The sequence below is a fragment of the Pituophis catenifer genome, unplaced genomic scaffold (genome assembly GCF_029215685.1).
Source record: "Pituophis catenifer annectens isolate HBS135680 unplaced genomic scaffold, rPitCat1.0.hap2 SCAF_3, whole genome shotgun sequence".
Lineage (NCBI taxonomy): Eukaryota > Metazoa > Chordata > Lepidosauria > Squamata > Colubridae > Pituophis > Pituophis catenifer.
Window position 1 is genome coordinate 211671349 of NW_027256883.1, and position 27436 is coordinate 211698784.

General features: G+C 45.6%; 1 protein-coding gene across 3 annotated transcripts; it reads left to right on the plus strand.

Annotated features, from left to right (window-relative positions):
- Window positions 1–27007, plus strand: GMEB2 (glucocorticoid modulatory element binding protein 2). Of its 3 annotated transcripts, none has more exons than XM_070941831.1 (10): window positions 1–196; window positions 8006–8154; window positions 11721–11815; window positions 14046–14173; window positions 16236–16339; window positions 17148–17305; window positions 20589–20660; window positions 22997–23134; window positions 24547–24669; window positions 25353–27007. In XM_070941831.1, exons 2-10 carry the CDS (start codon window positions 8021–8023, stop codon window positions 25997–25999), a joined length of 1599 nt encoding a protein of 532 aa, XP_070797932.1. In that variant the 5' UTR covers window positions 1–196; window positions 8006–8020; the 3' UTR covers window positions 26000–27007. The 3 variants fall into 3 exon arrangements, with proteins under 3 accessions (XP_070797932.1, XP_070797931.1, XP_070797933.1); XM_070941830.1 differs by having other exon boundaries at window positions 2–196; window positions 11718–11815; XM_070941832.1 differs by lacking the exons at window positions 1–196; window positions 8006–8154 and having other exon boundaries at window positions 11745–11815; window positions 14051–14173.
- The last annotated feature ends 429 nt before the right edge of the window (window positions 27008–27436 follow it).

Consider the following 27436-nt stretch of genomic DNA (forward strand, 5'->3'; position numbering starts at 1 on the left):
GGGCGCAGTGCGCCTGCGCAGCAGCGAGCAGAGGCCGCGCGCACCGCAGCTTCCCTCACACACACACACACACATACATACATACAGGCGGTGCTGAGGCGGCCGCTGCGGCTTCTTCTTCCTTCCCTCGCCTCCCTCTTTCCTTCCTTCCTTCCCCGCCGGCGCTGGAACCTGAGCTCGGGCCGCCGCGGCTGAGGTAAGCGGGGCGAGAGGGCTCCCGAAACCGTCCCCGGGTGACGCCAGACGGCCGGCCGGCCGGCCTGTCAGCGGATCCCTGCGGAGCGTCAGGACGTTACGGCAACGACGGGCCGACGGCGGCGACGGCGACGACGACGACGGAGCGCCGCGCTCGGCCGTCTCCCCCACTCGCCCCCCCCCGCCCCGCGCGCTCGCTGGCGCCTCAGCCCCTCCCCCTCCCTGGCCTCACAGAGGAGAGCGCGCCTCCCTCCCTCCCCCCCCCCATTTTGGCCTCAGCCGAGCGCGAGTGCGCGTGCGCGCGGCCGGCCCGCTCGCTCCCCTTAATTCCGCCCCCCCCTCCATCGTCCCCTCACGCGAGCCGCCTCAGAGGCTGTTTGGGACCCCCGCCGCTCGCCTCTTCCCGCGCTGGCAGTGGCGGATGGGCGTTGGAGTCTTGGGACCCCGGACGGCTCCTCTCCTGGGAATGGGAGGCGCCTGCCCCCCGTCCTACAACAACCCTGCGGCGGCGCGGCTGGGGATGATGGGAGTGCGCGGGGAGGCGTCTGGCGGGCTCCCTTGTGGTGAAAAAGACAAGACAGCGGCACCCGAGCTTGGAAGAGCCGCTGCTTCCCTTAAAAAGAAGAAAAAAAAAAAAGGATCTTTTTGGTGGGATTTTTCTGGCTTGGATTCTTTGACCAAGCGGGGCTTGTCCGGCGGGAAGGACTACAAAGCCCATGCAGGATGGGAGGAGGGGGACTCTACTACCCAACCTCCCTCACCCACAAAGTGGCGGAAGGATGGCTGAGTTATAAACTGAGAGAAGAGAAAGTACTTAAATTTAAAATTCACAGGTGCTTGATATATATTTATTTATTTATATTTATATTTAATATATTTAATAAATATAAATATTTATGGTCATAGCTGTTTGGGGAGGCTTTGAAGGTTTCTTTCCCCCCCCCCAAAAAAAAAAAATCAGCGGAGGCCTCAATTTGACAATGGAAGGTGAGAGTAGATACAACCAAGCTCCTTAAATTTAAAATTCACAGGCGCTTTATTTTCATTAATTTATCAAATTTGCCTACAGGTAGTCCTCGGCTTACAACAGTTCGCTTAGTGACCGTTCAGAGTGACCATGGCACTGAAAAAAGAGACTTGATGACTGTTTTTCACACTTAGGACCGTTGCGGCACCCCCACGGTCAGGTGGTTTACATTTGGATGCTTGCTTCGACAGCTGATTCATGTTTACGGCGGTTGCAGTGTCCCTGGGTTAAGGCATCATCTTTTGCGACCTTCTGACGAGCAAAGTCCATGGGGAAGCCAGATTCAGTTAACAGCAGTGTTATTAATTTAACAATTGCAGTGATTCAGTTAACAGAGGTAGCAAAGAAAAGTCTTAAAATGGGGGAAAAAGTGATTTAACAAATTTCTCTCTTAGCAACATAAATTCTGGGCTCAATTGTGGTTGTAAATCGAGGACTACTTGTATTGCCCATATCATAGTTTGAGGTGGCTTAGAAGCCCCACCACCACCACCCTGGAAAAAACAGCCATGGGAGCATCAATTTGACAATCAGCTGGGACTAGATACAGTGAAGAAAGGATTGTAAAAATGATTTTCTCTTCTTTTTTTTATGGTTTTTATGTTGTGACAACAGTGTCACTATCAGATTCCCCAATTTCCTGAATTTATCTCCTGAGATCTGGATCCCATATGCCTGTATTTACCCCTGCCTATTTCAAGATTAGGGACGCGGTGGTTGATCGAAAAGTTGGCAGTTCAGCGGTTCGAATCCCTAGTGCCGCATAATGGGGTGAGCTCCCATTACTTGTCCCAGCTTCTGCCAAACTAGCTGTTCGAAATAGGGACCAGCTTTGGTGGGAAGGTAACAGTGTTCCGTGTGCCTTTGGCATTTAGTCATGCCAGACACATGACCACGGAGACGTCTTCGGACAGCACTGGCTCTTCGGCTTTGAAACGGAGATGAGCACCACCTCCTAGAGTCTGGAACGACTAGCACGTATGTGCGAGGGGAACCTTTACCTTTATTTCAAGATTGTGTTCACCTTCTGTGTTGTGCATGAAGCAATTTCCAGAAGGTTCAGCATTTTGCAATCTGAGATTGCAAAAAGCGGCAGAAAGATAGCAGAATTTAATTGCATAGGAGCCTTGGTGGCGCAGCAGATTAAACTGCTGCTGTTAAAGTAGCACTTAGCTGCCAGCTGCCTGCAATTACTGCTTGTTCAATTCTCACCAGGCTCAAGGTTGACTCAGCCTTCCATCCTTTCGAGGCAGGTAAAATGAGGACCCGGTTTGTGGGGGCAATAAGTTGACTTCGTATAAAAAAGAACACTGCTTGGGGGGGCCAAAAAGCCCTACTAAGCAGGTATATACAAAAGTATGAAGGCTATTGCTTAATGCATTGTAAGACACCCTGAGTCTCCAGAGAAGGGCGGCATATAAATCGAAATAATAATAATAATAATAATAATAATAATAATAATAATAATAATAATAATAATAATAATTATTATTATTATTATTATTATTATTATTATTATTTATGCTCAGAAATATATATGTTCTATTGAGTTCTGCAAGGCTTATGCCTCTACTTGGGAGCAGGTTCATCCCACAGTTTTGAAAATAAGATCAACTGGGGAATTCAAAGGTAGGCCTTAACTAGCACAATTGCAAGCAGAATTTCCATTGCTGAGGTGTTGTATGAGTTATGCCCCAGTTTCCAATTTTTCTTGTCATGGTTGATAAGTGAATCACAGTCATTAAGTGAATCCGGCTTTCCCCCTGGAGCTTGCTTGTCAGAAGCCGCTTGGAAATAACAATAATGTAAACCAGCAGTTTCCAATCTTTCCAGCTTGGTGGAGTGGCGGAGGCAGCAGGGAGAGGGGATGGATTTATGTGTGCGGGCGTGTCACTTTCACAAATATAGTGTTGCACACGCAAGTGCTGACTCGCCACTTCCATGCCTGATTCCGAACGGGCTGCAGCCTGGCACTGGGCCACGGACAAGGGGTTGGGGATCCCTGATGTAATCCTGGGACACAGCAGCCATCGTAAATATATGTTGGCTGCCAAATTTTGATCACAGGACCATGGAGATGGGGCAACGGTTGTACCTGGAAGGACTGGTCATAAGTCATTTTTTCAGTGCCGTTGTAAGTTTGATTGGTCACTAAACAAATGATTGTAAGTTGAGGGTTATTAGTAAGCATGCATAGGATTTTCTGGAAGACAATTCTACCAGAAATTGTCAAAATGCCTTGTTTTGGGTTCAGCATTTGCAGTGTTATTTCTGCCCTGTGTAATGCCTACTTTGCTCACACAAAATGCTAAGCCACACATTTGAAAAAAAAACCTGAGACATAGTGAATAAATTACCAGTTTATCTATTAGTCAGTGGTTGAAATGGGATGTTGATGTTGAGTCTCCGGAGAAGGGCGACATAAATCGAACCAATCAATCAATCAATCAATAAATAATAAATATAATCACAATTGTGTAGTTGCCCATCTCACATAGTGATTTTGGGCAGCATACATAATAAGACTTAAAATACATAAAAAACAGTAAAACAACCAATTTAAAACCATAAAAGCACCATAAAAGCAAGTTGACACGTAAATCAACATTTAGGTTTTTCATGTGGGAGACCCATGCTTGTTGGTTTACATACCAACTCTGCTTGATTTTGTTAGTTATTTTTATTTTATTGATAGATCGAAGAGTAACCTTGGGCGGTATACTATTAAAAACATAAAAACCATATAAAAATATTAAAAGTAAAAGGAGGTTGTTAAGGATAGAATAATAAAAGTTTAAAAAAACCAGGAGGAGGAGCCTTCAAGGCATTAACCAACCCAAAGGTTGCATGCTAGCACTGATGATATTAACTAATTTGGTAATGAAACGTCTGCAAGAAAACAAGATTAGAGTGGACCAAGGACCTCACAGTCCTTTTCCACCTCTCCACAAATCCCACTCCCTTCTAGCACTGATGATGTTACCTAGTTTGGTAATAAAACATTTGCAGGATAACCACTAAGCGCAGAGCATCAAAGACCCCAGAGCTCAACCATGAGTTACAAATATTCCCTTCTATTGGTTATGTGTTTTTCTGCGAGCCCCATGTGAGTTGCGGATCCAGGTTTTCAAACTTCCAAAAGGCCAGAAGACTTATTAGAACATTCAGGCAGCTGAAGGCAAGGATGCTCATAAGAACCTGTTCCATGTAGCTGCATTCATGTGTATTTTTAAAATCTTACGTAACTTTTAAAACACAAATTGTGTTCTGCATTCCTATACCATCATTTCTGATACCTTCAGGGATGTGACTGTGTTCCCCTAAATGGCTTTCGCTTTTGAATGTGGGACAAGAGTAATAATTGTGTTTTGTTGTTGTAACCATTTAAAAAAACAGAGGTCAACATTTTTTCAGGATACGAACTGGAACAGCAAGAAGGAGCAAATGGGATAGTAAGATAAATGTAGCAAATGAAATTATCAGTCAATCCAGCAGCCCTGGGTGTTATAATAGCTTTTGTCTAAGCAGTGGCTGCTTAACTTGGAAATACTCAGTCCTGCATGATTTAATTATTATTATTAAATATTAAATAATATTAAATCCTGCATTTGAAAATTTGAGAATAAAGACATCAATAAGATGTCCTTTTAAGGGAATAAACTTTGGAAGCGAAGCAAAGGGGGACAAGAATGAAACCATGCAATATGTACAAGTAGTCCTTGACTTAACAACAGTTCATTTAGTAACCGTTCAAAATTGCAATACCACTGAAAGAAGTGACTTATGACCATTTTTCACACTTATGGTCAGTTTATGTTGCAAATGTTTTGTAGCACTTCTGGAAATCACTATTTTTCCTATCCGTGTTTCCTCAAAAATAAGACCAAGTCTTATTTTCTTTTGGGCTCTGAAATAAGCACTAGGGCTTATTTTGGGAGGGTGTCTTATTTTTTTTCCATGTACAGGAGGCCCACTTCTGCTTGCTTGCTGCTCGCTGTGTGCCAGTGCTGCCGCCGTGAGTTGGGGAGTTGGAGGTGCCCCATGTGCCCAGCACCAGCTTACCTCAGGGCCCCCACAGCCAGGCCACCCACACCCCTGACACCTGCCTTGCCTTGTGGCCGCAGCACCGGTGTGTTGCATGGCCTCCGTTGCGGCTGTGAGCAAGCAGAAGAAGTGGGATGGCGGCACATGGGTTCCTGCTGCACGTGGTTGCTGGTGCTTCCGCCACGAGACAGTTGTGGCCTGGCTGTGGGGGCCCTGAGGTAAATCAGTGTGGGGCAGCTCCAGAGACGCCCTGTCTCACCTCACCTCATGTCGGTGGCACCCTGAGCAGCCAGATGGAATGGGTGGATGGCCAGCTATGCAGGCGCTTAAGTAGGGCTTATTTGGGGGGTAGGGCTTATATTAGGTGCATGTGTAAAAACGGCTTATTTTTGGGGAAACGGTATTAGATGCTTTCTTGTCTTGGTGCTGCAAGAATATTTCTGTGGGAGGACTTGGACTCCCAAATTGGGAAATGTATTACAGAGCAGCAAAGTTGATATGGATAAAGGATTGGATCACCTTGGAGAATAAGAGAATTTTAGTGCTAGAAGGACACGACCTACAGAAAGGGTGGCATGCATATCTATGGGACAAAGACAATAAAAAGAAAACCTATTTCCACAGGCATAAAATTAGGGACTCCCTAATACAAACGTGGGTGGGGATTAGGCAGAGATACTATTCAAAAGTCCCAAACTGGCTTTCCATGGTAGAGGCAATGATTTACCCCAACAGGTGGGGAATGGAGAAATTGTGCAGATATAAAGACATCGTTGATGGAGGGGGAAACATTAAATCAAATGAAGCTCTGAGAGACCAAGGTATAACTTTAGATTGGTGAACTTACCTGCAAATAAAATCAAGATACCAGAAAGACAAAGATGAATATGGCTTAGAATTAGGATATAATGGATTAGACAAAATTTTGATGGGACCAGGGAAAAAAGCGTTGGCCAAGCTGTATAATTATTTATTAGATGAAGACAGAGATGAGGATATAATCAGAAACCAATTGAGAGCATGGGAGAGAAATATTGGACACAGTTTGAACTTTAATGAATGGGAAGAATCCTGGAATAAAAATTATAAATTAACTAGAGCAGCCACGTATAAGGAAAATCATTACAAAATGCTTCATAGGTGGCATTTAGCACCTGCAAGACTAGCAAAGATGTTCCCCAATGCGCAGCCAAATTGTTGGAAATGTGGCCATGGTCATGGCACCTTCTTTCATATGTGGTGGACATGCCCCGAAGCAAAAAGGTACTGGAGCAAAATTCGGAGATGGTTGAAAGACATACTTAAAGAAGAAATCGATTTGAATCCAGAAATATTTCTCCTGGGAATGGTAAAGAAAGGGTATGGAAAGGAAAAGGTCCACCTCCTAATACACATAACTACAGCTGCCAGACTAGCATACACTCAATACTGGAAAAAGAAAGACCTACCACCAGATGACCTTATAATTAATAAAATATTAGAGTGTGCAGAGATAAGTAAATTAACACACGAGATAAATGACGATGAAAATTCTGATTATGATACTGTGTGGGGAAGATGGTACGAATGGATAAATGATAGAATTAAGGAAGGAATAAAAGGTGCAGAAATTAATTAGAAATGTATAGTATAAATGACACCAGACACTTACTCATGTATATATGTATAAACACTGCGAATCCGATGTCAAACAGAATTGTTACTATATTTTATTTGTGTAAAAAAAAATCAATAAAATTGTATTAAAAAGAAAAATATTTCTCAGGTGCCTTGGGGCTGGGTTGAACACATTGCAGTAAAATCCAACCTTGCCAATATTCTTACGGCTTAGTAAAATGTGTAAATCCACTTACTATCCTTTTCCTGTGAAATTACCTGTGAAGGATTCTCAAATAAGACTGTAAGGAAATGAAGTGGCAGTTTAGCTGAGATGCCTGCAGTCCTTGGAAGAAAAACCATTTCTTTCTCCACATGCATTTGCTGGGATGTTATACCTGCTTAACGATTCTCTGAAGAATCAATTCCCCCCAACTGATCAGGTCTAACGTTTTTTAATGTTTTGCTAATTTGCCTGATTTGATTTCCTGTATTAGTGCTAGCCATGGTTTGTTTCCCTGTGATTTCTTTAATTAACCCGAAATAGCTTTGATAACGTAGTATGCAAACATAAAATCCTGATTTGCAGACTGCAAAAAATCATTGGCTAAAACTGGAGGAACAGAGCTATGAGCACCCAACAGTAGTCCACATAAAGGTAGTCCTCAACTTACAACAATTCATTTAGTGACCGTTCAAAGTTACAACAGCACTGAAAAAAGTGACTTAGGGCTGTTTTTCACACGATCATTGCAGCATCCCCACAGTCACGTGATCAAAACTCACATGCTTGGCAACTGATTCATATTTATGACGGTTGCCATGTTCCAGGGTCAAGAGATCCGCTTTTGCGACCTTCCAACAAGCAAAGTCAATGGGGAAGCGAGAATCACTTAACAACCATTTTACTAACTTGACAGTGATTCACTTAACAACTGTGGCACAAAAGGTGGTAAAACGGGGCAAAATTCACTTAACAAATGTTTCACTGAGCAACAAAAACATTGGGCTCAATTGTGGTTGTAAGTTGAGGACTACCTGTACTACTCTACAAGATGATTTTGATTCTGATTAAAAATGATGAAATGTGTTCAGAGTAGTTGAGTAGAGTGGTAACTCCTTCGCTCTGTTTTCCTTCTATAGGATAAAGGCTCCTTAATGATGGCGGCGCAAGATATGAGCATGCATATGGAGGAAGTTGTCGTAGTAACAACTCCAGATAATGTGGTTGATGGCAGCGGTGTGGAGGAAGTGAAGACTGTCCTAGTTACCACCAATCTGTCCCAGCATGGGTGAGTCAAAAGATGAAATATTTAGCTGGTAGGATGGATAGATTCACAATTGGAGCTACTATAGTGGTGTACCTAGAATATTTGACACCTGGGGCAAGTCATCATTTAACATCCGCCTCCTTCATTGTTGAGATCCAGTATGGGGTAGTAGATAAGACATCAGGCTAGAAGCAAGTTCTAGTGAGTTCTAGTCCTGCCTTAAGCATGAAAGCGACTGGAAGACTTGGCCAGTCAACCAAGAGGTGGTGAGTTCTAGGCTCACCTTAATCAAGAAATCCATCTGGCTGACTTTGGACCAGTCACCAGGAGACGGTGAGTTCTAGTCCTGACTTAGGCATGAAAGCTGGTTGGGTGACTTTGAGCCAATTGCCAGGAGATGATGAGTTCTAGTCCTACCTTGAACACCCTTTGAATGGTGTGGGAGTAGAAATGGATTTCCAGAGAAAAAAATTGCAGACTACAGGAACCAGGAGCACTACTCAGGTGACCCTGAGGACACAGATAAACCTCCCAAGTGCTTCAACGACCCTCTAAAAGGATGCAAATGACCAGTTATCTGCAAGGAGTATAAATCCTTCCATTCCCCACTATCCAGTCAGAGCTGTAGAAGCTTCTTGGATGAGAAGCGAAACGTCTTCAAAGAAAAAACAAGAAAGTCCAGTTGCCTCCTGAAAAAGCACCTGATCTGGATGACAGAATCTGTACAGACTATCAACTGCAGTGATTCATTTAACAACCAAGGCAAGAAAGGTCATAAAATGGGGCAAAATTCACTTGACAAATGTTTCACTTAACAACATACATTTTGGGTTCAATTGTGGTCATAAATTGAGAATTACCTGTATATTTGTTGCTTCAATTCCTTCAATGTAATTTCTCAGATTTGGATTGGCAACAATTTTCCTCAGTGATGGATTAAAAACAGTTTTAGGGAGCAAAGCTGTTTCATCAGTATTTTCTTCTCTGAGTGTGACTTCCTGGCAGAAAATTTTGTCATAGAAACAGCCCACACCAAAAGGAATTCAATAGGATTAGGTGGGTTTCTCTGAGTAATAAGCCTCTCTCTGGTTTCCCAAGCTGAAGAGGCTAACACCCTTTTTCATAGAAAAACAGAAGTGTTGCGATCCTCTCTCATGAAACAAAGATGGGAAAGAAATAGATCCATCCAGATTTTCTGCTTCCACTTGACGGTTCTTTATGCATTCCATATTTCTGGGCACTAAAAAAATCAGATGCAGAGCTAATCCGTAGGGTTTATCAATAGATAAGATTGGCTTCCTGTGTATAACAGGTCTCTTTGTTTAAACACTTTTATCCTGATTTTCTTCTGTAAATTAAACCTAATATAAGACACCAGGGGTCTTAAGATTTCAAATCTTTGCTGAAAATTGTAACAGGCTGGCTTTATAAATCCAGTTTGGTCTAGTCGTTAAGGCCCCAGGCTAGAAAGTAGGAGATGGAGTTCTAGTCCTGCCTTAGGCATGAAAACAGGCTGGGTAACTTTGCCAAACATCTGGAGAAGGTGAGATCTAGTTCCGCCTTAGGCATGAAAGCTGGCTGGGTGACTTTGGGCCAATCACCCAGAGCTGGTGAGTTTTAGTCCTGCCTTAGGCATGAAGGCCACTTGCATGACTTTGGGTCAATTACCAGGAGGTGGTGAATTCTAGTCCTGCCTTAGACATAAAAACCGACTGGGTGACCTTGGGCAGTCACTTTCAGATCAATCCACCTCACAGGGTTGATGTGGCAAAAATAGGAGCAGGAAGGTATGTTGGATAATGTATATTCCCCGCCTTGAATTATTTGTAAAAAATAAAGAGAGGATACAAATACGTAAAAATAAAATAGCCTTTACAAAAAAAAAAATACACCTTTGGAACTTAATCTCTTTTAAAAAGAAGTTGTAAAGTTTGTGGCATCTGCTGAAAATTGCAGCTGACTTCATATAAGCCTACCATATGGAGGGGGAAAAAGAGCAGTCAGGCAGACCAGGTGGATTCCAGGCAGCCTTCAGTGTACACACTTCATAAAGCATCCCAAACATTACAATTACCTTCAAGTCTTTATTTCTGAGATGGTTCCCTACATAATGGCCTGCCAGAAAGCCTAAAAGAAACATTCTGCTTTAATCTGAACTAGCAGCATCTTAAAATCTTTGGGAAGTGCCGGGCCTCTTGCAAGTTCAGAGACCTGTTTGGACCAGTAGGTGAGGGAGAATGGATATTCCTGAGACTTGGTTTGCAGCCAGAGTGCACCGCTGTGCCCTTGTCATAAATCTGAAACATCATACTGGCAATGAAACGGATGGTGGCTTTGGCAGACAGAGCAAGTGAGCGTCACATATGGGACGATTGTGCTGTAATCTGCAGTTGGCAGATGCTGAGAGGAAGACGGTGCCTCTGTGCTTAATGTCAGCTTTTTGTCTTTAGGCAGCCAGATGATGAAAAGACGCAGCTTCCTGTTCTATCTATCCACTCTTTTTTTAGCGGCCAGGAGCTTTGAGTCTCCTACATATCGAATGTTTATGTATACCTGATAATGGACAGGGGCTCTTTGCTTTTTAACAGGAAGAAACACAACAGGATATGCCAAAGACAAGCTCAAGATCCAAAAAGATCTTGACAAGACTTGAACTCCGGGCCCTATCTAAGAAAATGAAATTCAGCGTAGATAAAAGTAAGGTTTTATACTTAGGCAAGAAAAACCAAATGTATAGTATAGACTAGGTGAAAGTGATTTAATGCCCATAACTGTGAGAGGGATTCTGGAGTTCAAGTGGACAATCACTTACAGTGTGTGGCAGCAGCCAAGAAACCAATGCAATCCTAAACTGAATTGGTCAGTGGAAATGCTGCTGCAACAGTCGTAAATACGATTGGTCATAAATAGCTGTTTTCAGCATTAAATTACTGGTCTTACACAATCATGTGAAAAAGAAAGTACAGGTAGTCCTCGAGTGACGGCCTCAACTGAGCCCCAAATTTCTGTTTGCTAAGGGAAACATTTTGTTAGGTGAGTTTGTCCCACCTTACGACTTTTCTCGCCACAGTTGTTAAGTGAATCATTGCATTTGTTAAGTTATTAACCATGCTTGTTAAGTGAGTCTGGCTTTCCCATTGGCTTTGCTTGTCTGGAGGTCGCAAAAGGGGATCACGTGACCTTGAGGCACTGCAACGGTCATAAATATGAACCCGTTGCCAAGTGCCTGAATTTTGATCACGTGACCACGGGGATGCTGCAACGGTCGTAAGTGTGAAAAAGTCCCTTTTTTTCGGTGCCGTTGTAACTTGGAATGGTTGCTAAATGGACTGTCGTAAGTCGAGGACTACCTGCATATTCTCTCTGGGGTTTAACGTATCGGGGCGTAGTAAAAAAATCATCTGGTCTTAGCAGTTCTTACAAGTAGGCAAACACAACCTCGGATGAACAACAACACAGGACATATCACACGTCATTTATTTTACGAAAAGAAAGCCAACATGGAGAAGCCAGGTCAACTTTCTAGAGGAAAATGGATAAAAGGAGCCTTGTCACTCACCGTCTGTCCCTTCCTCTCTGACCAGCAGTGACCTCAACGAAGACACCCTGGAGACCGAGAATGCAGCTGCTGCAGCTGCCGCAGCTTTCACCGCCTCTGCCCACCTGAAGGAAGCCCTTTTAGGTAAGGGTGGGGAATCAGGACATTGGTCTCCTCCAGACTAGCTGGGAGGGGGAAGGTCCTAGTTAGAAGGTGAGAGTGGCCATGACCCCTGGTGGTTTCAGCATGTTTGAGAAGAGCCCAGGAGCAGAGCACATTGGCACTGGGCACCTAAAAGCTATAAGACAATTCAGTTCAGATGGGCGTTAGCATGCCTCCCCCTCTCTTCCTGTATCCCTCCCTCCTATCACTCCTTCCATCTATCCTTTGTTCCGCCTTCCCTTCCTTCTTCCTTCTCTCCTTCCCTTTATTCCTCCTATCTCTCTTTCCTTCCTTCCCTTCCTTTCCGTCTCCACTTCCTTCCTCCCATCTCTCCTTCCTTTCCTTCCTTCTTCCCATCACTCCTTCCATCCATCTCTTTCTGTCCACTCCCTCCTTCCCTCCCACCCTCCCTCCATCTTTCCATCCACTCCTTCCTTCCTTCTTCCCATCACTCCTTCCATCCATGTCTCTTTTTTTCCACTCCCTCCCTCCATCTATCTTTCCGTCTATTCCTTCCTTCTTCCCATCACTCCTTCCATCCATCTCTCTTTCTGTCTATTCCCGCCCTCCCTCCCATCCACCCATCCATCCATCCATTTCTCTTTCCGTCCACAAAACACCATGTCAGTCCTGGAGGCCATCTTTTACTTTGGATCTTCAGTGCTGCCACACTTGGTGGATGGGCATGCTGTGGGAAATGGGAGGGGAAGGGGTTGGACGGAGACAGGGTGAGATGTGTAACCATAATAACATTCTTTTCCCTGGAAGTCAAGGACGTTCAGCCTGCACCTGGAGAGGCGTGACTGGGGAGCAGCTCCAGTTGAGATGGGGACGTGATTGGACCATTTGATGGACATATGGGTGCAGGGGAAGGGACTTTGATTTTGATTTGGGTGGGGAACACCCGGAGGTCTTTCAAATTCGGGTTTTCCCAGATGTGCCAGTATGACATCTCTAATAAAACAGAACTTTGAGGAGAAGGCCTGCCTTAGAGTCTTACTTCTGCTGGGGGTGTTACTTGCAACCCTGACACACAACTCAGTTCAGATCATTTGTGTGACAGCTCCTTCCTAATAGCTCCCAAAGTCCATGCTTCATGTAGGTAGCAGTCAGCTTCAGTTTGGTAAGATTCTCTCTGTAGGTGTAAAGCAATAAAGAACTCCGTTTGGAAGAATCGGCACAAGTCTTTCTTGATTTTTGGAGTCTGACAGTTGCTCTGGTTGCCGAGTTACATCTTAACTTGTTTATATTTCTATTGTCATCGTATATAGCCCATCCTTTCTCAGAGAGCTCAAGGCATGGCAGCACAGCTAATCCTTGACTTATGACCACAATTGAGCCCAAAAATTAGGTTGCTAAACAAGGCAGTTATTGAGTGAGCTTTGCCCCAGTTTACAACCTTTTTTGCCACAAGTGAATCGTGTTTGTTAAGCGAATCCGGCTTCCCCATTGACTTGGCTTGTCAGAAGGTAACAAAAGGGGATCGTGTGACCCCAGGGACACCGCAACCGTCATAAATATGAGCCAATTCGGAATTTTGATCACATGATTATAGGGACGCTGCAACGGTCATAAATGTGAAAAACGGTCATAAGTCACTTTTTTCAGTAACTACAAATTGTCACTAAAAATGGTTGTAAGTCAAGGACTACCTGTATTTCCCAGATTTTATCCCCACAACAGCCCACCAAGACCCCCACTAAGTTTTTGGCTCATATTTGAACTTCCTCAGCCTGTCTTGGGGCAACCCACTAATAGCTCTAAAATGCCAACAACAGGATGTTGAAAAATGGCTGAAACTATTTGTTCCTTTTGTTTGCGTGTTTTCCTTCTGTCTTGCTTTCTACCTGTAAAGTAAAAAGACAAAAACTTAAAACTTAACAAACTAAAATCCTTCCCTCTCTATTCTCAAAGTCATTCTGATGGAGAGACAGCAGTGAGAGTGCATTTTATTTGACTTTCATTTAGGGCGATATCCAAACCTAGCTATTCCAGTTTCTTCAACAACAAATCATGGTTTGAAAGGACCAGGTGTACTGTTATTTCTGCGACAGGCCCCATTGCTATGAACAGAATTTCATAGCTGGGGGAAGGATTTGATAATATGGGTAATACCTTTTCAGCCTTTAAACCATCATCACCGCCATTAGTCGTTCATGGCTGTGTAATCTTTTTCTAATTAAAACACCCTTTTTGATTCCTCACCTTGAAGTGAAGATGGCAGAAGGAGAGGAGTGCCTGGAAGCTGAGGTGGCTTATCCCATCACCTGCGGTGACAGCAAAGCGAATCTCATATGGCGGAAGTTTGTTTGCCCGGGCATCAATGTGAAGTGCGTGCAGGTGAGATTATTATAATGATTCATCAGATGATCAGATCAGACAGTCAGCCAGATGTTCAGACTGGATTTTTGTCTATCTTTGATTCCTTCCCAAATACCTGGAATAGGCAGACGTGGATGTTTGATGGTGTTAAAGATAAATCGTCATTGCAGGCTGTAAGCTGTTTCCAACTAAAGCTGCCTTTTGCAAGTGACTGATGGGGATTTTGTCAATGCCAATGCCAATGATTTTGTTTAAGTGGTGCTCCAGATTTTTTGGATTGCGCCCAAGGCAGCTACCATTATTGGTAGGATTGTTCCTTTCTTTTTCCCCAGTCATTTTTCTTGTATTTGCAAGTCTTTGTATTTTGTGATTTTCTCCGATTCTTTGTCTTTTATTTCTACCACTTCCACTATACAGTACAAACTTTTTTGTCTTTCTTATCAGCAATTGTTAAGCCTGGGGTGTTTTGTGACAAGTGGCTTATCTGTTTGCATCCTAAACTCCCATTATTATTGTTAAATATACATGCTGCCCATCTCAAATGACTCTGGGCGGGTTACAACATCGTAAAAGCAGAAGTATGAAACATTAAATATTTAAATCAACTGGAATACAGTGGAGTGGGGGGAGGGATCTTCATCCTAGTCCAGTAACAACCTCCAGCATATCTACCTTTTCAAGATTGTTCTTAAAAGCATAGAAAACAAGGCAGGGCTGTCTGTCTTCATGCAATCCACCTTCAGACATTGTGGGATTGGACAGTCACTTGTCTGAAATACTGTAGAGCAGTGATGGCGAACCTTTTATCCACTGAGTGTCTAAACTGCGTGTACGCACATGCCGAAACTAAAAGGTGCCTGTGTGCATGTGTGGACATGCGTGCATGCACAGCAGAGACCCAAAGGCCAACTGGCTGGTGGGAGGTGGGGCATCCCAACACCAGCAGTGTGGCAAGAGGTAAGATCTTTTTCTTTTGTGAGTTTCTGTTTCGTCATTTGCAGGGAAACAGAAGCTCACGAAAGAAACGCCAGAGAGATCTGACCTGGGGCGACGGTGCACGTGCCAGCAGAGAGGGCTGTGTGTGCCACCTCTGGCCCGCGTGCCATAGGTTCGCCATCTTGGGTGTAGAGTCTCCTGCTTGAGCAGAGGGTTGGACTAGAAGACCTCCAAGGTCCCTTCCAACTCTGTTGTTCTGTTATTCATGGACTGAAGTTCAAAATCTGAACCAGATCTGGCACCCCAGTCTATCAGACACTGAGTGCCAGATCTGGAGGGCAAGGGTGGGAGTTTAGGGTAGAGCTAATCAGAAGCAGTGTTCTTTGCCCTATTCAGTCTCTACTCTCCCTGTGTCTGTGTGATGCAGCCTTGATCCTTTCTGTTAACTCTGCTCTCCCAGTATGATCTTCGTAATCTGTCCCATAAGAGATGTTTCCCAGATTGGGACTGTAGCATGTTATCAGCCGTGGTGGTGCAGTGGTTAGAGTGGAGTACTGCAGGCTAATTCTGCTGACTGCCGGCTGCCTGCAATTTGGCAGTTCGAATCTCACCAGGCTTAAGGTTGATTCAGCTTTCCATCCTTCCAAAGTCGGTAAAATGAGGACCCAGATTGTTTTTTTTTTGGGGGGGAGGGATATGCTAATTCCGTAAACCGCTTAGGGATGTAAAGCACTGTGAAGCAGTATATAAGTCTAAGTGCTATTGCTATTCCAGCAGAGTCTGTCAAAGCCACACCGGGAGGAAATGGGTCTCCCTCCCAATACGTGACATCCTTTTGAGATAGTCTAGGCAGGAAGCACACTCAGATGAACTAATTCTACTTTATTGTAAAGTTACATGAACAGAATCTCACAGGTCTGAAAGTACATCTCTTCCCCCTCAGCTTTACATCCCAAGAAACTAGGGAGGGTCTCCTCTGAGATGGTTGCCAGGCCTTCACTCCTTCTGTGGGCTCAGCTGACTCTTACCTGATTGTTAACTACCCTGCGGCTCTCCTCCCTGTCTCCCAAGGCCATCTCTGCCTGCCATTGCTTTATTGCCTACCCTCTTTGTGTTACATCTTATCTCTCTCTCCTTCTTGCAGTATGACAATCATTTGATAAGTCCTAAGGAATTTGTGCATTTGGCTGGCAAGTCCACCCTGAAGGACTGGAAGAGGGCAATCCGGATGAACGGAATCATGCTAAGGTAAATCACTACTTACTGCAAACTTCATGTCAAGTTTGAACCGCTTCTGAACCATTTGAAAACTTATCGCTATTCAACTTGCCAAAGAACTGGGAAGGGAGGACAGGTGAGAAGGAATACAGACAATCCAAGAATAGACCCTGTGAGCCAAGAACCCACCAAGGTCACTACTGCAGGTGTCCGACAAAGAAACGAACTGTTCTCAAAACAAAAGACCGATTCATAATTGGACAGCATGACCACTATGGGTGGGACAAAGGGAAGACCAATGTTTAACTATGTAGCATTGCATACAAAAACTTCAGAGCTGGTTTTATTTCTTCAGTGCCGAAATGGTGTATCCAATAAAGTTTTGCTTTTGGGATTACAAAGTTCCTGGGAGTGTCAACTTTTCTTGGGTTTGCTAGTCGGACCATTGACACTCCACTCCCTTCCAGCCCCAATGATGTTACCCGGTTGTTTAAAGAAATCATCATCTTCTTTTAACGACCCCATAATCCCTTGCAGGGTAGGGTCTGGGCAACTGAACGGAGCTAGCAGAGTGTTTACTGGCCGGATGCCCTTCCTGTCGCCAATGTGGAATTTTATTCAGCAGACATATTCTCATTGTGCCCAGAAAAAGAAATATCTGCCTCTACCTAGGATCAAACAGCCTCCGGATTGTGAGGCAAGAGCTCTCATCTCTATGCCACCGTACCACTCTCTAGCTGGGTAAAGAAATGTCTACGAGAAAACTACCAAGCTCAGAGAACACCAAGTGCCCCACAGTCCAGCCCTGAGCTACACATACTCTCTTCTATCGTTTTAGGAAAATCATGGATTCAGGCAAGCTGGATTTCTACGAGCACACAAAAGTTTGCTCGAATACGTGCCGCAGCACTAAAATCGATCTGACCGGAGCCAGAGTCTCTCTCAGCAGCCAGACTTCAGCAGAGTACACGCCTCTCACTCCAGCCTCTGCAGACGGTATGTAGAGAAGCAAAACCCAAGAACAGACCGTAGTTGAGACACTGCAAGGGCAGTTTTAATTTTCACCAGCCATTCACCCACTGGTGGGATTCAGCCGGTTCGCACCGGTTCAAGTGAACCGGTTGTTAAATTACCCCCACCCCCATTACCCCGCTATCAAAGTGGAACCTGGGCACCGCGCAGTGGCTGCAATGGAGAAGCGGGCAACGGAGCGGCCGGCACAAGGGAAGCAGAAGGCTGCTTTCCCTCTTTCTTCTCCCTGCTCCTCCTCCTCCCCTCGTGCCAGCTGATCCGTTGCCCGTTTCTCCATTGCAGCACAGCTGCCAGGATCCACTTTGATAGCAAGAGGGTGTAATTTAACAACCGGTTCGCCCAGGGTCAGGTTGGGCCATGTCTCCCACAACAGCCAACCTGACCCTGGGTGAACCGGTTGTTAAATTATTTGAATCCCACCACTGCTTTCACTGTTTCTTTAAAAAAACCTTCTTTTTCTCCCTGAAGTGCTTCAAACTTCTATAGATATTCAACAATTAACATCAGAAATGGCGGCCAGATCTATCCGCCTGCTGCAGTTTGGAGGACTTGCTGCTCATTCAGCAATCCCATCTATCTGAACCAGAAGCTCGGCAACTTGAAGATGTGAGGACTTCAACTCCCAAAATTGAAGTCCACACATTTTCAGGTCCTCAAGGTTGAGAAAACGCTGGTCTGAACCCTTTTCAACCCCTTCTAAAGCACTGCCTGCTGGTGCATTCAAATACTCTTGATTTAACCAGTTCCCTCCCTCAGCTGTGTTTTAAACATGCTGTTTAGATGAATTCATGGGAGGTGAAAGAGAAGCAGAAGTGCGCTGATAGCTCCAGAGCCTCTTAGCAGATTTTTGATTCATTATACGTGTGAGACAAGAAACCTCAAAAGGCTTTGTTCTCTTTCTATAAGTTTTAATTTTGGCTACTTTTTATCTTGCTGCTTGACAGTTTCGTGCTCTCTTCCAAATCCAGCCATTGATGGTAGGCTAAATATGTCATACAGCAATATGTCAAAATATGTCCTATTTTCCTTTAAGGTTTCTTGTCTGAATTATTTACAGTTTCTGAAAGATGAAAGTTTCAAAGGCAGCAAGGTTTCCATGCGTCTAGTCAGTATTTTCAGGCTAACTGTGGAGTGGGCAATGCGTTGTAATCACCTTGTAATAAATCACAACATTCCAGGTTAGCGTGAAGTAATACACCTGAGCAATCACTGAAAATGCTTTGGAGAAAATGCTTTGGACCTTCTATATTTATTTATTTTATTTTATTTTATTTATTTGATTTGTATACCGCCCTACTCCCGAAGGACTCAGGGCGGTGAACAGCCAACTATAAAATACATAAATACACAAAATTTAAAAACCCGATAAATCAAATTAAACTTTTTGGCCCAGACAAATTAAAATACCCCAATAATTTAAAAACAGATTAAAATTTACATATTTAAAAAGGGAAGAGATCAGGCCAAGCCCACTTGATGGAATAAAAAGGTCTTCACAGCACGGCGGAAGGAGCGCAGATCCGGGATCCTCCGTATCTCCGGGGGGAGCTCATTCCAGAGAGTAGGTGCCCCCACAGAGAAGGCTCTCCCCCTAGGGGCCGCCAGTCGACACTGTTTGGCTGATGGCACCCGGAGGAGTCCCTCTATGAGAGCGTACTGGCCGGTGGGAGGCTATTGGTGGTAGTAGGCGGTCCCGTAAATAACCAGGCCCTAAGCCATGGAGCGCTTTAAAGGTGGTAACCAAAACCTTGAAGCGCACCCGGAAGACCACCGGGAGCCAGTGCAGCTCGCACAGGAGAGGTGTTACATGGGAGCGCCATGTCGCTCCCATTACCACCCGCGCGGCCGCACTCTGCGCCAGTTGGAGCCTCCAGGTGCTCCTCAAGGGGAGCCCCATGTAGAGAGCATTACAATAGTCCAGGCGGAACTGGACAATAGTCCTTTCTATATAGGAAGAGCCTCTGGCTAATATTTATTAAGGCAGCTCAACATCTGTCACTCTTTTACATTATTTATTTATTTGTTGAATTTATATTGCCACCTATTTGCCATGGCGACTCAAGGTGGCTTACAGAATAAAAGACCACATTTAAAACAATAAAAACTAACAAAAAGAATCAAACAAATTAATATAGTACAATATAACAAAACCGCCTCCCATCCCCGTGCCCCAGTGACAGCCGATCACATGAGCCATTGAATGGGCTCCATCCCGCTCGGGGTTCCCCAGGCCCGCTGGCAGAACCAGGTCTTCGGCACCTTCCGGAAGAGTGCTAGAGTGGGGACCATTCTAAAATCTGGGTGAATGATGTTCCAGAGAGAGGGAGCCACCATGGAGAAGGCCCCTTCTGGGTCCCACCAGGTGTATCTCCTTCAGGGATGGGACCTGCAACATTCCCTGCCTCCCCCCTCTGACATTCACATTAGCCTGTAAAGAGAGGTCACACAGCTATAAGTTCACTTGTGAGGGCTAATTTGATTTTTAAGGTGGTGTCTTACTTTTCAGGGTCATGGAAGCCTTAAAAAAAAAAAAAGCACCTACTTTTAATAGCAACAGAAAGGTAGTACTTTCACATGAGGTCCAATGGGATTTTTCCAAATTAATTTCAAAATTTTCACGGCTTAATTAAAACAAACATGGCCTCAAAAGCTCCCAGCGACCGGTAAGATCCCACAGAGTTGGTCGTCTCCGGGTCCCGTCAGCTAAACAATGCCGGCTGGTGGGCCCGCGGGGGAGGGCCTTCTCTGTGGCTGCCCCGGCTCTCTGGAACCAGTTACCTCCTGAGGTCCGGACCGCCCCCACCCTATTGGCCTTCCGCAAAGCGGTGAAGACCTGGCTCTTCCGGCAGGCCTAGGGCTGTTGATCTCGTTATAATGATCTTGCGAGACCCAGCCACGAATTGGAGTGCATGTGTTTTAACGTTTTTAAAGGTTTTAATGTTTTAATGTTTTTCTTTTTAACATTTTTTATGGGATTATTCGCATTGTTTTATTCTTTGTTGTAAGCCACCCAGAGTCCCTTGGGAGTTGGGCGGCATAGAAATGCGACAAAATAAATAATAAAATAAATAATAAATAAAATCTTTGAGCATTTTAGTCCTGCTTTTAGAAATGTTTAATGGAGAAAAGGGCTTTCTGATTTTTTTTTCTGGCTATAACCATCCAATGTATAGAAAAAAGTTTTTTTTTAATCAGAATAAGAGAGTTTAAGGGTCAAATGATCATTGTTGCTCGGTTTTAATTGCAGTCAACGGATCTCCTGCCACCATCACCATAGAAACCTGCGAGGATACCACTGAGTGGACCACGGCTATTGGAGGTGAAGCTCGTAGACCTTCCCACAGGATGTTCAGTGCAAAACCTGAAAGGCTTCGAAGAGGAAAAAAATCAGATGTGTCATCTTTCTGTATGCAGGGCCACAGAGCAAGAGAAGAGCTCTTGCAGCAAGTTTGGAGGTCAAATTTTTGGCATGTTTAAGTGGAATGGAAAAAGACTCCTCCGAGTACTGAAGAGATGCTGAGTGGGGGGAGATCGGTGGTTTAGGTAAGGGGTCTCCAACCTTGGCAACTTTAAGCCTGGAGGACTTCAACTCCCAGCTTTGCTGGCTGGGGAATTCTGGGAGTTGAAGTCCTCCAGGCTTAAGGTTGCCAAGGTTGGAGACCCCTGGTTTAGGTGATGTCATCTTGCCATTCTTTTACTCTCCCACCACCCTGTCTTAAAAGTCAGGTCTCACAGGATGTACTCATGTTTTATTAATTTATTAAATATATGTGCCGCCCATCTCGCTGTCCAAGGCAACTCTGGGTGGTTTGCAATAGAGTTAAAAACAAGAATATAAAAACAATTATGAATATAAAAACTAACTACATTGGCAAAAGATTAGATACAGGTACCATAGTCCTTGACTTACGACCACAATTGAGCCCAAATCTTCCATTGCTAAGCACGACAGTTGTTAAGTGAATTTTGCCCCATTTTACAACCTTTCCTGCCGCAGTTGGTGAATGACTCACTGCAGTTGCTAAGTTAGTAACACCGATGTTAAGTGGTAAAAAAGTTGGTAAAATAGGACATAGTCACAGAGTGAACCACTTAATGACTGTCATGACTTACAACTGGAATGTACCATCTCTGGAATATGATTATGGGGTGTAATGAGGAGGCAACTATTTGGATTCCCTCAGCTACCTGCCTTGTTGTCAATGCGTCTATGGAGATTGTCAGTCATCTAGGTCATGGTTGTCCCAACGGTGCTATTTCAAGAAGCAACTGTACTTTCTTTGTTTTTCCTGGAAGACGTTTTACTTCTCATCAGAGAAGCTTCTTCAGTTCTGACTGAATGGTGGAGGATGGAAGGATTTATATTCCTTGCAGTGCTTTGGTCGTTAGTACTCTCTCTGAATCCTTGAGATTACTTGGAGGTTTATCTGTGGCCTCAGAGTCACCTGAATAGTGCAGATGGACGTGGAACCTTCGTGGAATTGCTGAAAAGATTGTGTCGTAAACAGGAGCTAGGTGGGACCTTATCCGTCCTCCTCTGTTGAGGGAGGGCTGTCCAATTTTAATACAGATGGCCTCTTTGACCCCTCTTTCAGACCAGTGGCCTCTCTGTCCAGAATGTGGATTTTGCAGTCTTCAAAAGAAAAGAGCTAAGCACTGGCCTTCAGAATGCTAACGACCTGATGATTGCAAGGAATATACAGGTAACCCTTGAGTTACGACCGTTCACTTAGTGACCGTTCAAAGTTACACGATAACCCCAAGTGTTTATGACAAAGTCCTGAAATTACGAATGTTGCAGCACCATGGCAATCATTCGCCCTTACAAATGACCGCAATGGCACTGGAACATTCACCCTATTTCCCCCTCCGCTCCCCATAACCGCTTCCCCCTTCCCATCCCCCGTGCCGGACTCAACTTACCTTGCAAAGATCTGTCTTCTCTCTGCCAGGCTTTCTTTGCCTTTGAGGGAGAGGAGAGCAGGACGATTTCCCTCCCAGCGTCCGATTGGCTTGCAAATGCTTTTTGCACCAAGAGTGAAAGGTTCTGGGGGCCGTGATCTCACACGACTTCAGGAACCCATTCTCTGCAAAAGCGAATGGATGCCTGAAGTGGCGCAAGATCACACATACACACACCCAAACATTTCACTCTCGGCGTGAAAAGCATTTGCAAGACGACCGGATGCTGGGATCAAAATCGTCCGGCACAGAGGAGACAGGTCTTTGCAAGGTAACTGAGTCCGGCACAGCAGGATGGGAGGTGGGGAGAATGAAATATCTCAGTGGGTCGGGGAGGCCTTGGATGGCCTTGTTCCATCATTAGCCTTCCCGACCCTGAGATACCTTGTGCACTTAACAATTGGCGCATTCGATTAGCAAATGCGTGGGCGAAAGCGGGGAGTGATCACGTTCAAGTTATGTGATTCACTCCTAGGAATCCTTGAGTTACGAATGGAATTGGCAGGCTCCGATACATTCGTAACTGGAGCATTACCTGTAAATCCTTCCGTTCCCCACCATTCAGCCAGAACCAAAGGAAAACCTTTTTGGATGAGAAGTGAAGCGAAGGAAAAGCAAGGAAAGTCCAGTTGCCTTTTGGGGGGAAAAAAATCACTTTTGGGTTGTCAAGATGTCTCTCTTTTTCGACTTCAGATGACGCCTTCACCTTCTGGCGAGGCCTGAGAGACGCCGGGTTGCTGGAGGAAGTGGTGCAGGAATTCAGTGTGGAATTCATGGAAGCCATGAAGGGCCTGCAGCAAAGGATCCAGGAACTCCCTTTACAGCTGAACGGTGAGAACCGGATATTGCAATGCTTATTACCTTGCAAAGAAATTATTTCACAGTTTATTTCCAGATAGTCCTCGGCTTATGACCATTTCTTTAGTAACTGTTTGAACCTACAGCGACACTGAAAAAGGGACTTATGGCCAGTTCTCACAGTTACCGATTTTGACACTTATGATCATTGCGGTATCCCCTGTCGTCCCGTGATCAAAATTTGGGTGTTCGGCAACTGGCACATGTTTCTGACGATTGCAGTGTCCCAGGGTCACATGACCCTCATCTTGTCACCTTCCCAGCCGGCTTTTGACAAGCAAAGTCAGTAGGGGAAGCCAGATTAGGTTTGTTAAGTGGATTTTGCCCCATTTTATGAGCTTTCTTGCCATAGTTGTTAAGTGAGTCGCCACAGTTGTTAAGCTAGTAATTGGGTTAAGTGAATCTGGCTTCCCCACTGACTTGGCTTGTCAGAAGGCCTCAAAAGGGGATCACATGACCCCAGGACACTGCAACTGCCAAGCTTCTGAATATTGATCATGTGACCATGGGGATGCTGCAGTGGTTGTAAGTGTGAAAAACGGTCATAAGTCACTTTTTTCAGCGCCGTTGTAACTTCGCATGGTCACTAAATGAACTGTTGTAAGTCAGATTACCTGTACAAAAATAATTAAACACAATAATTGTATTATCATGATTGCCTACATACACCATCTTTGATATATATCCGTGATGGCGAACCTATGGCACGTGTGACACAGGTGGCACGCAGAGCCATATCGGTGGGCACGTGAGTGTTGCCCTAGCTCAGCTCCAGCATGCATGCACCTGCCAGACAGCTGATTTTCAGGCCTTCTGGGCCCACCGGAAGTGGGAAATAGGCTGTTTCCGGCCTCCGGGGGCATGGGGAAGGCCGTTTTCATCCTCCCCAGGCTCCAAGAAAGGCTTTGGGGAGGGCAAAAAATGGGCCTACCGAGCCCACTGGGCCATTACATGCCAAAAGTGGGGGGAGCGCGACGGGGTCATGTGCGCGGGATGGGGCGCATTGAATTATGGGTGTGGGCACACATGTGCGCGACCCCGCCGTGCTCCTCCCGCTTTTGGCACGTGACGGCAAAAAGGTTAGCCATCACTGATATATATGATGCTTAATAGAGTCCGAAAAGTAAAATCATTATTTCACTTTTCCACTTCAAGAAAGCTTAAAATCGAAGCACTAAGGCTGCTGTACATTTGCTTCCTTTTGAAGGAGGAATTGGAGGCCTGGGGCCTATATAGATGAAAATGCCTACATTTTCCTTCCCTTCCCTCACTGCAAATAAGATAGATGGGTGGATTTCTGGATAGGTATATATATATATATCTATATAAAATGCCTTCTGTCAGCCATTAGGCTGTTTTGCTCCTTCATCCTGTGTTTCCATTAGATGCCATCCTGCTGAACAACACAGTCCAGAATTTTGGCATGCTGGACCTGGTGAAGAAAGTTTTGGCCAGCCACAAGTGCCAAATGGACCGTTCCAGGAAGCAGTACACACGAGACTTAGCAGGTACCGTCTCCCTGGTCCTATTCCTCTCCTTCTGTTCTGCCACCCGGTAAGGTACAGGTCATCCTCGACTTACGACCTCAACTGAGCCCCAAAATTTCCATTGCTAAGCAAGACAGTTGTTAAGCGAGCCTTGCCGCAGCAATTCACTTTAACGGCCGTGGCAAGGAAGGTCCTAGAATGGGGCAAAATTCACTTCACTGCCTCGCTAAGCAACAGAAATATTGGATTCCCTTGAGGTACTACTACCTGTAGTAACCCCTTCTCTCTTCGATGCACTTCCAAAGCACCCGAAGGCCAGACAAGGAATAATGGATGGAAACTGATCAAGGAGAGATTCAACTTAGAAATGAGGAGGAATTTTCTGACAGTGAGAACAGTTAACCCGTGGAACAGCTTTTCCTCAGAACTTGTGGGAGCTTCATCACTGGAAGCTTTCAAGAAGAGGCTGGACTGCCATTTGTCAGAAATAGTATAGGGTCTCCTGCTTGGGTGGGGGGTTGGACTAGATGACCTACAAGGTCCCTTCCAACTCTGTTAATCTGTTAAAGATGCTGTGCAGTGTGTAAGCGGTGGGGAGGCCATATCCGGTCTAGCTTAGCCTTTTGACTTTGCCAGCATCCTGCCTGCCACCCGTGGCCTTAATCGTCTTCTCTCCCTGTCCGGTTCCCTTTTCCCATCTCCAGCTCTGGAGCAGCAGTGTGACGAGCACCGCAAGAGAGCCAAGGAGCTGAAGCACAAATCCCAGCACCTCAACAACGTGCTTATGACCTTGACGCCCGTCTCCATCCCTTCTCCTCTGAAACGGCCCAGGCTGACCCGGGCCACCTCAGGACCCCCGGCCATCACCTCCCAAGTCCTGACTCAGTCGGCTCAGATCGCCCTGGCGCCAGGCGTGCCGATCACTCAGCTGGCCGGTCTGCCCATCGGCAAAGTGCTCTCTGCCCTCCCGGCATCTGCTCTGGGAAAGGCCACCGCTCAGGTGACGTCGGCCGGCTCGCCGGCCTCCCCGCTGCTGGGCGGATACACCATCTTGGCGTCGACGGGTTCCGCCTTCCCCAACGCGGTGGAAATCCATCCCGAAACCTCCAACCTCACCGTCTTGAGCACCGCGGCCATCCAGGACAGCAGTACGGTAGTCAAAGTGATGAGCCCTTTCCAGCTGCTCACCCTGCCAGGGCTCGGCACGGCCATCCAGAACGTGACGCAGATGTCTCCCGGGGGCAGCACCATCCTGGCTTTGCCGTCCAGTGTGATGGAAGGCGCTTCGGCCACAGAAGAGCACACGACCATTGAGGTAACCACCGTAGCGGATGAGCCTCAGCAGAAATGAAACGCGGACGTTGGTCCATTTTGGGGGGAGTGCTCCGGGCTTACGTGCCCATCCCTCGGATGAGAAGACGGAGACGAAGAAGAAGAGGGTGCTGGGGAAAAAAAGAGAGGAAAACGGATCGGCTGACGGCGGAATAGGGAGGTTGAAATCTTAAAAGGGAAGAAAGACGAAGAGAGAAGACGAAATGAAGGGAGAACATCACTGAAGGGGCAGGGATCCATTAAAAGCTATAATCTTTGCACCCCCCAGCTTGTAAGTACTCCCCCATCTCTAGCCAGCTCTGGGGAACTGAGGCAGCCGAGACAGGTTTCGAAGAATGCAACAATTAACCAAAACCCGGCAGGCCAAAGGATTAGGCAGTGAGACAACGTTATTTTAAATATTTCCGGGCTGGCAGAAGTGGGGGGGTCCCAACATAGGCAGTTGCCTGCATGTTGGCTTAGGGAGGTGATGGACTGTTTCTCTGCCAGAAGGGAGGAGGAAGAGGAGAGGGAGGGAGGGAGGGAGGGAATCTGGCATATGGACATGGGTGAAATGGAGAAGGAGGCTTGGAAGGGAGGCAGGAGGACTTTGGTGGTGGGCAGATCCATTCCCAATTTAAGAACATCAATTCGCCCGAGCTGCCTGCGTGCATCTCCGCCTCTGAGGAGGAAGGTCTGGCCAAAACGCCTAAAGGTGGACCACCTAAAGGATTCCCACCACCACCACCAGCGGGTCTGTCCTCCACAGCTACCGAGCCTTATCCTCCCCACCCCCGGTGCATCAGCACTTTAGTCTGCAAAAAGAGGGCTTTATTTTGCCAAAAACAAGGGTGAAAAATGGAAGCTCCTGCTTGTTCCAGCTGACTTGAGGGACTTGATGCTTGAGGATGTGAGAAGAAGAAGCCCTTGGGAGAAGAATCATCTGTCGGAAGCTACGAGGGCTCGGATTCTCGCAGTGTGAGTTTGGGCCTATCAGAAACGGCGGAATCAAGTCTCTTGGGTAACATTAAAATTTGTTTTTCAAGCTTGCCCTGTCGTTGTGGCTTCTTGCCCTGGTCCTGTGCCATGGGCACAGAGGTTTGGCGATCTTAAACTCACGGATTCGAGCTCCAATAGGTTTGTTTGAACTTTTTTCTCCAAGCCAGCTGAAAATGTGTGGCATTTACCCATCGTTTATAGCTTAGAGCAGTGTTTCTCAACCTCGGCCACTTTAAGATGGGTGGACTTCAACTCCCAGAATTCCCCAGCCAGCATGGGGAGTGAATGGTGGAGTTGAATGGCAGGCTTGGGAAATCCTGGGAGTTGAAGCCCACCCATCTTAAAGTGGCCGAGGTTGAGAAACACTGGCTTAGATTCTCCTGTACATTAAGCCAACATCTTCAAATTTGTATACTCGCAACACATAACCCAGCATCCTACTGTCTTTTGTATTCTGCAACATCATGCAAGATTCAGA

Coding starts and splice junctions, on each gene's coding strand:
- GMEB2 (XM_070941830.1), top strand. CDS start 8,021: ATGATGGCGGCGCAAGATATGAGCATGCATATGGAGGAAGTTGTCGTA. Junction 8,155..11,717: donor ACCAATCTGTCCCAGCATGG/GTGAGTCAAAAG, acceptor CTCTCTGACCAG/CAGTGACCTCAACGAAGACA. Junction 16,340..17,147: donor ATGAACGGAATCATGCTAAG/GTAAATCACTAC, acceptor CTATCGTTTTAG/GAAAATCATGGATTCAGGCA.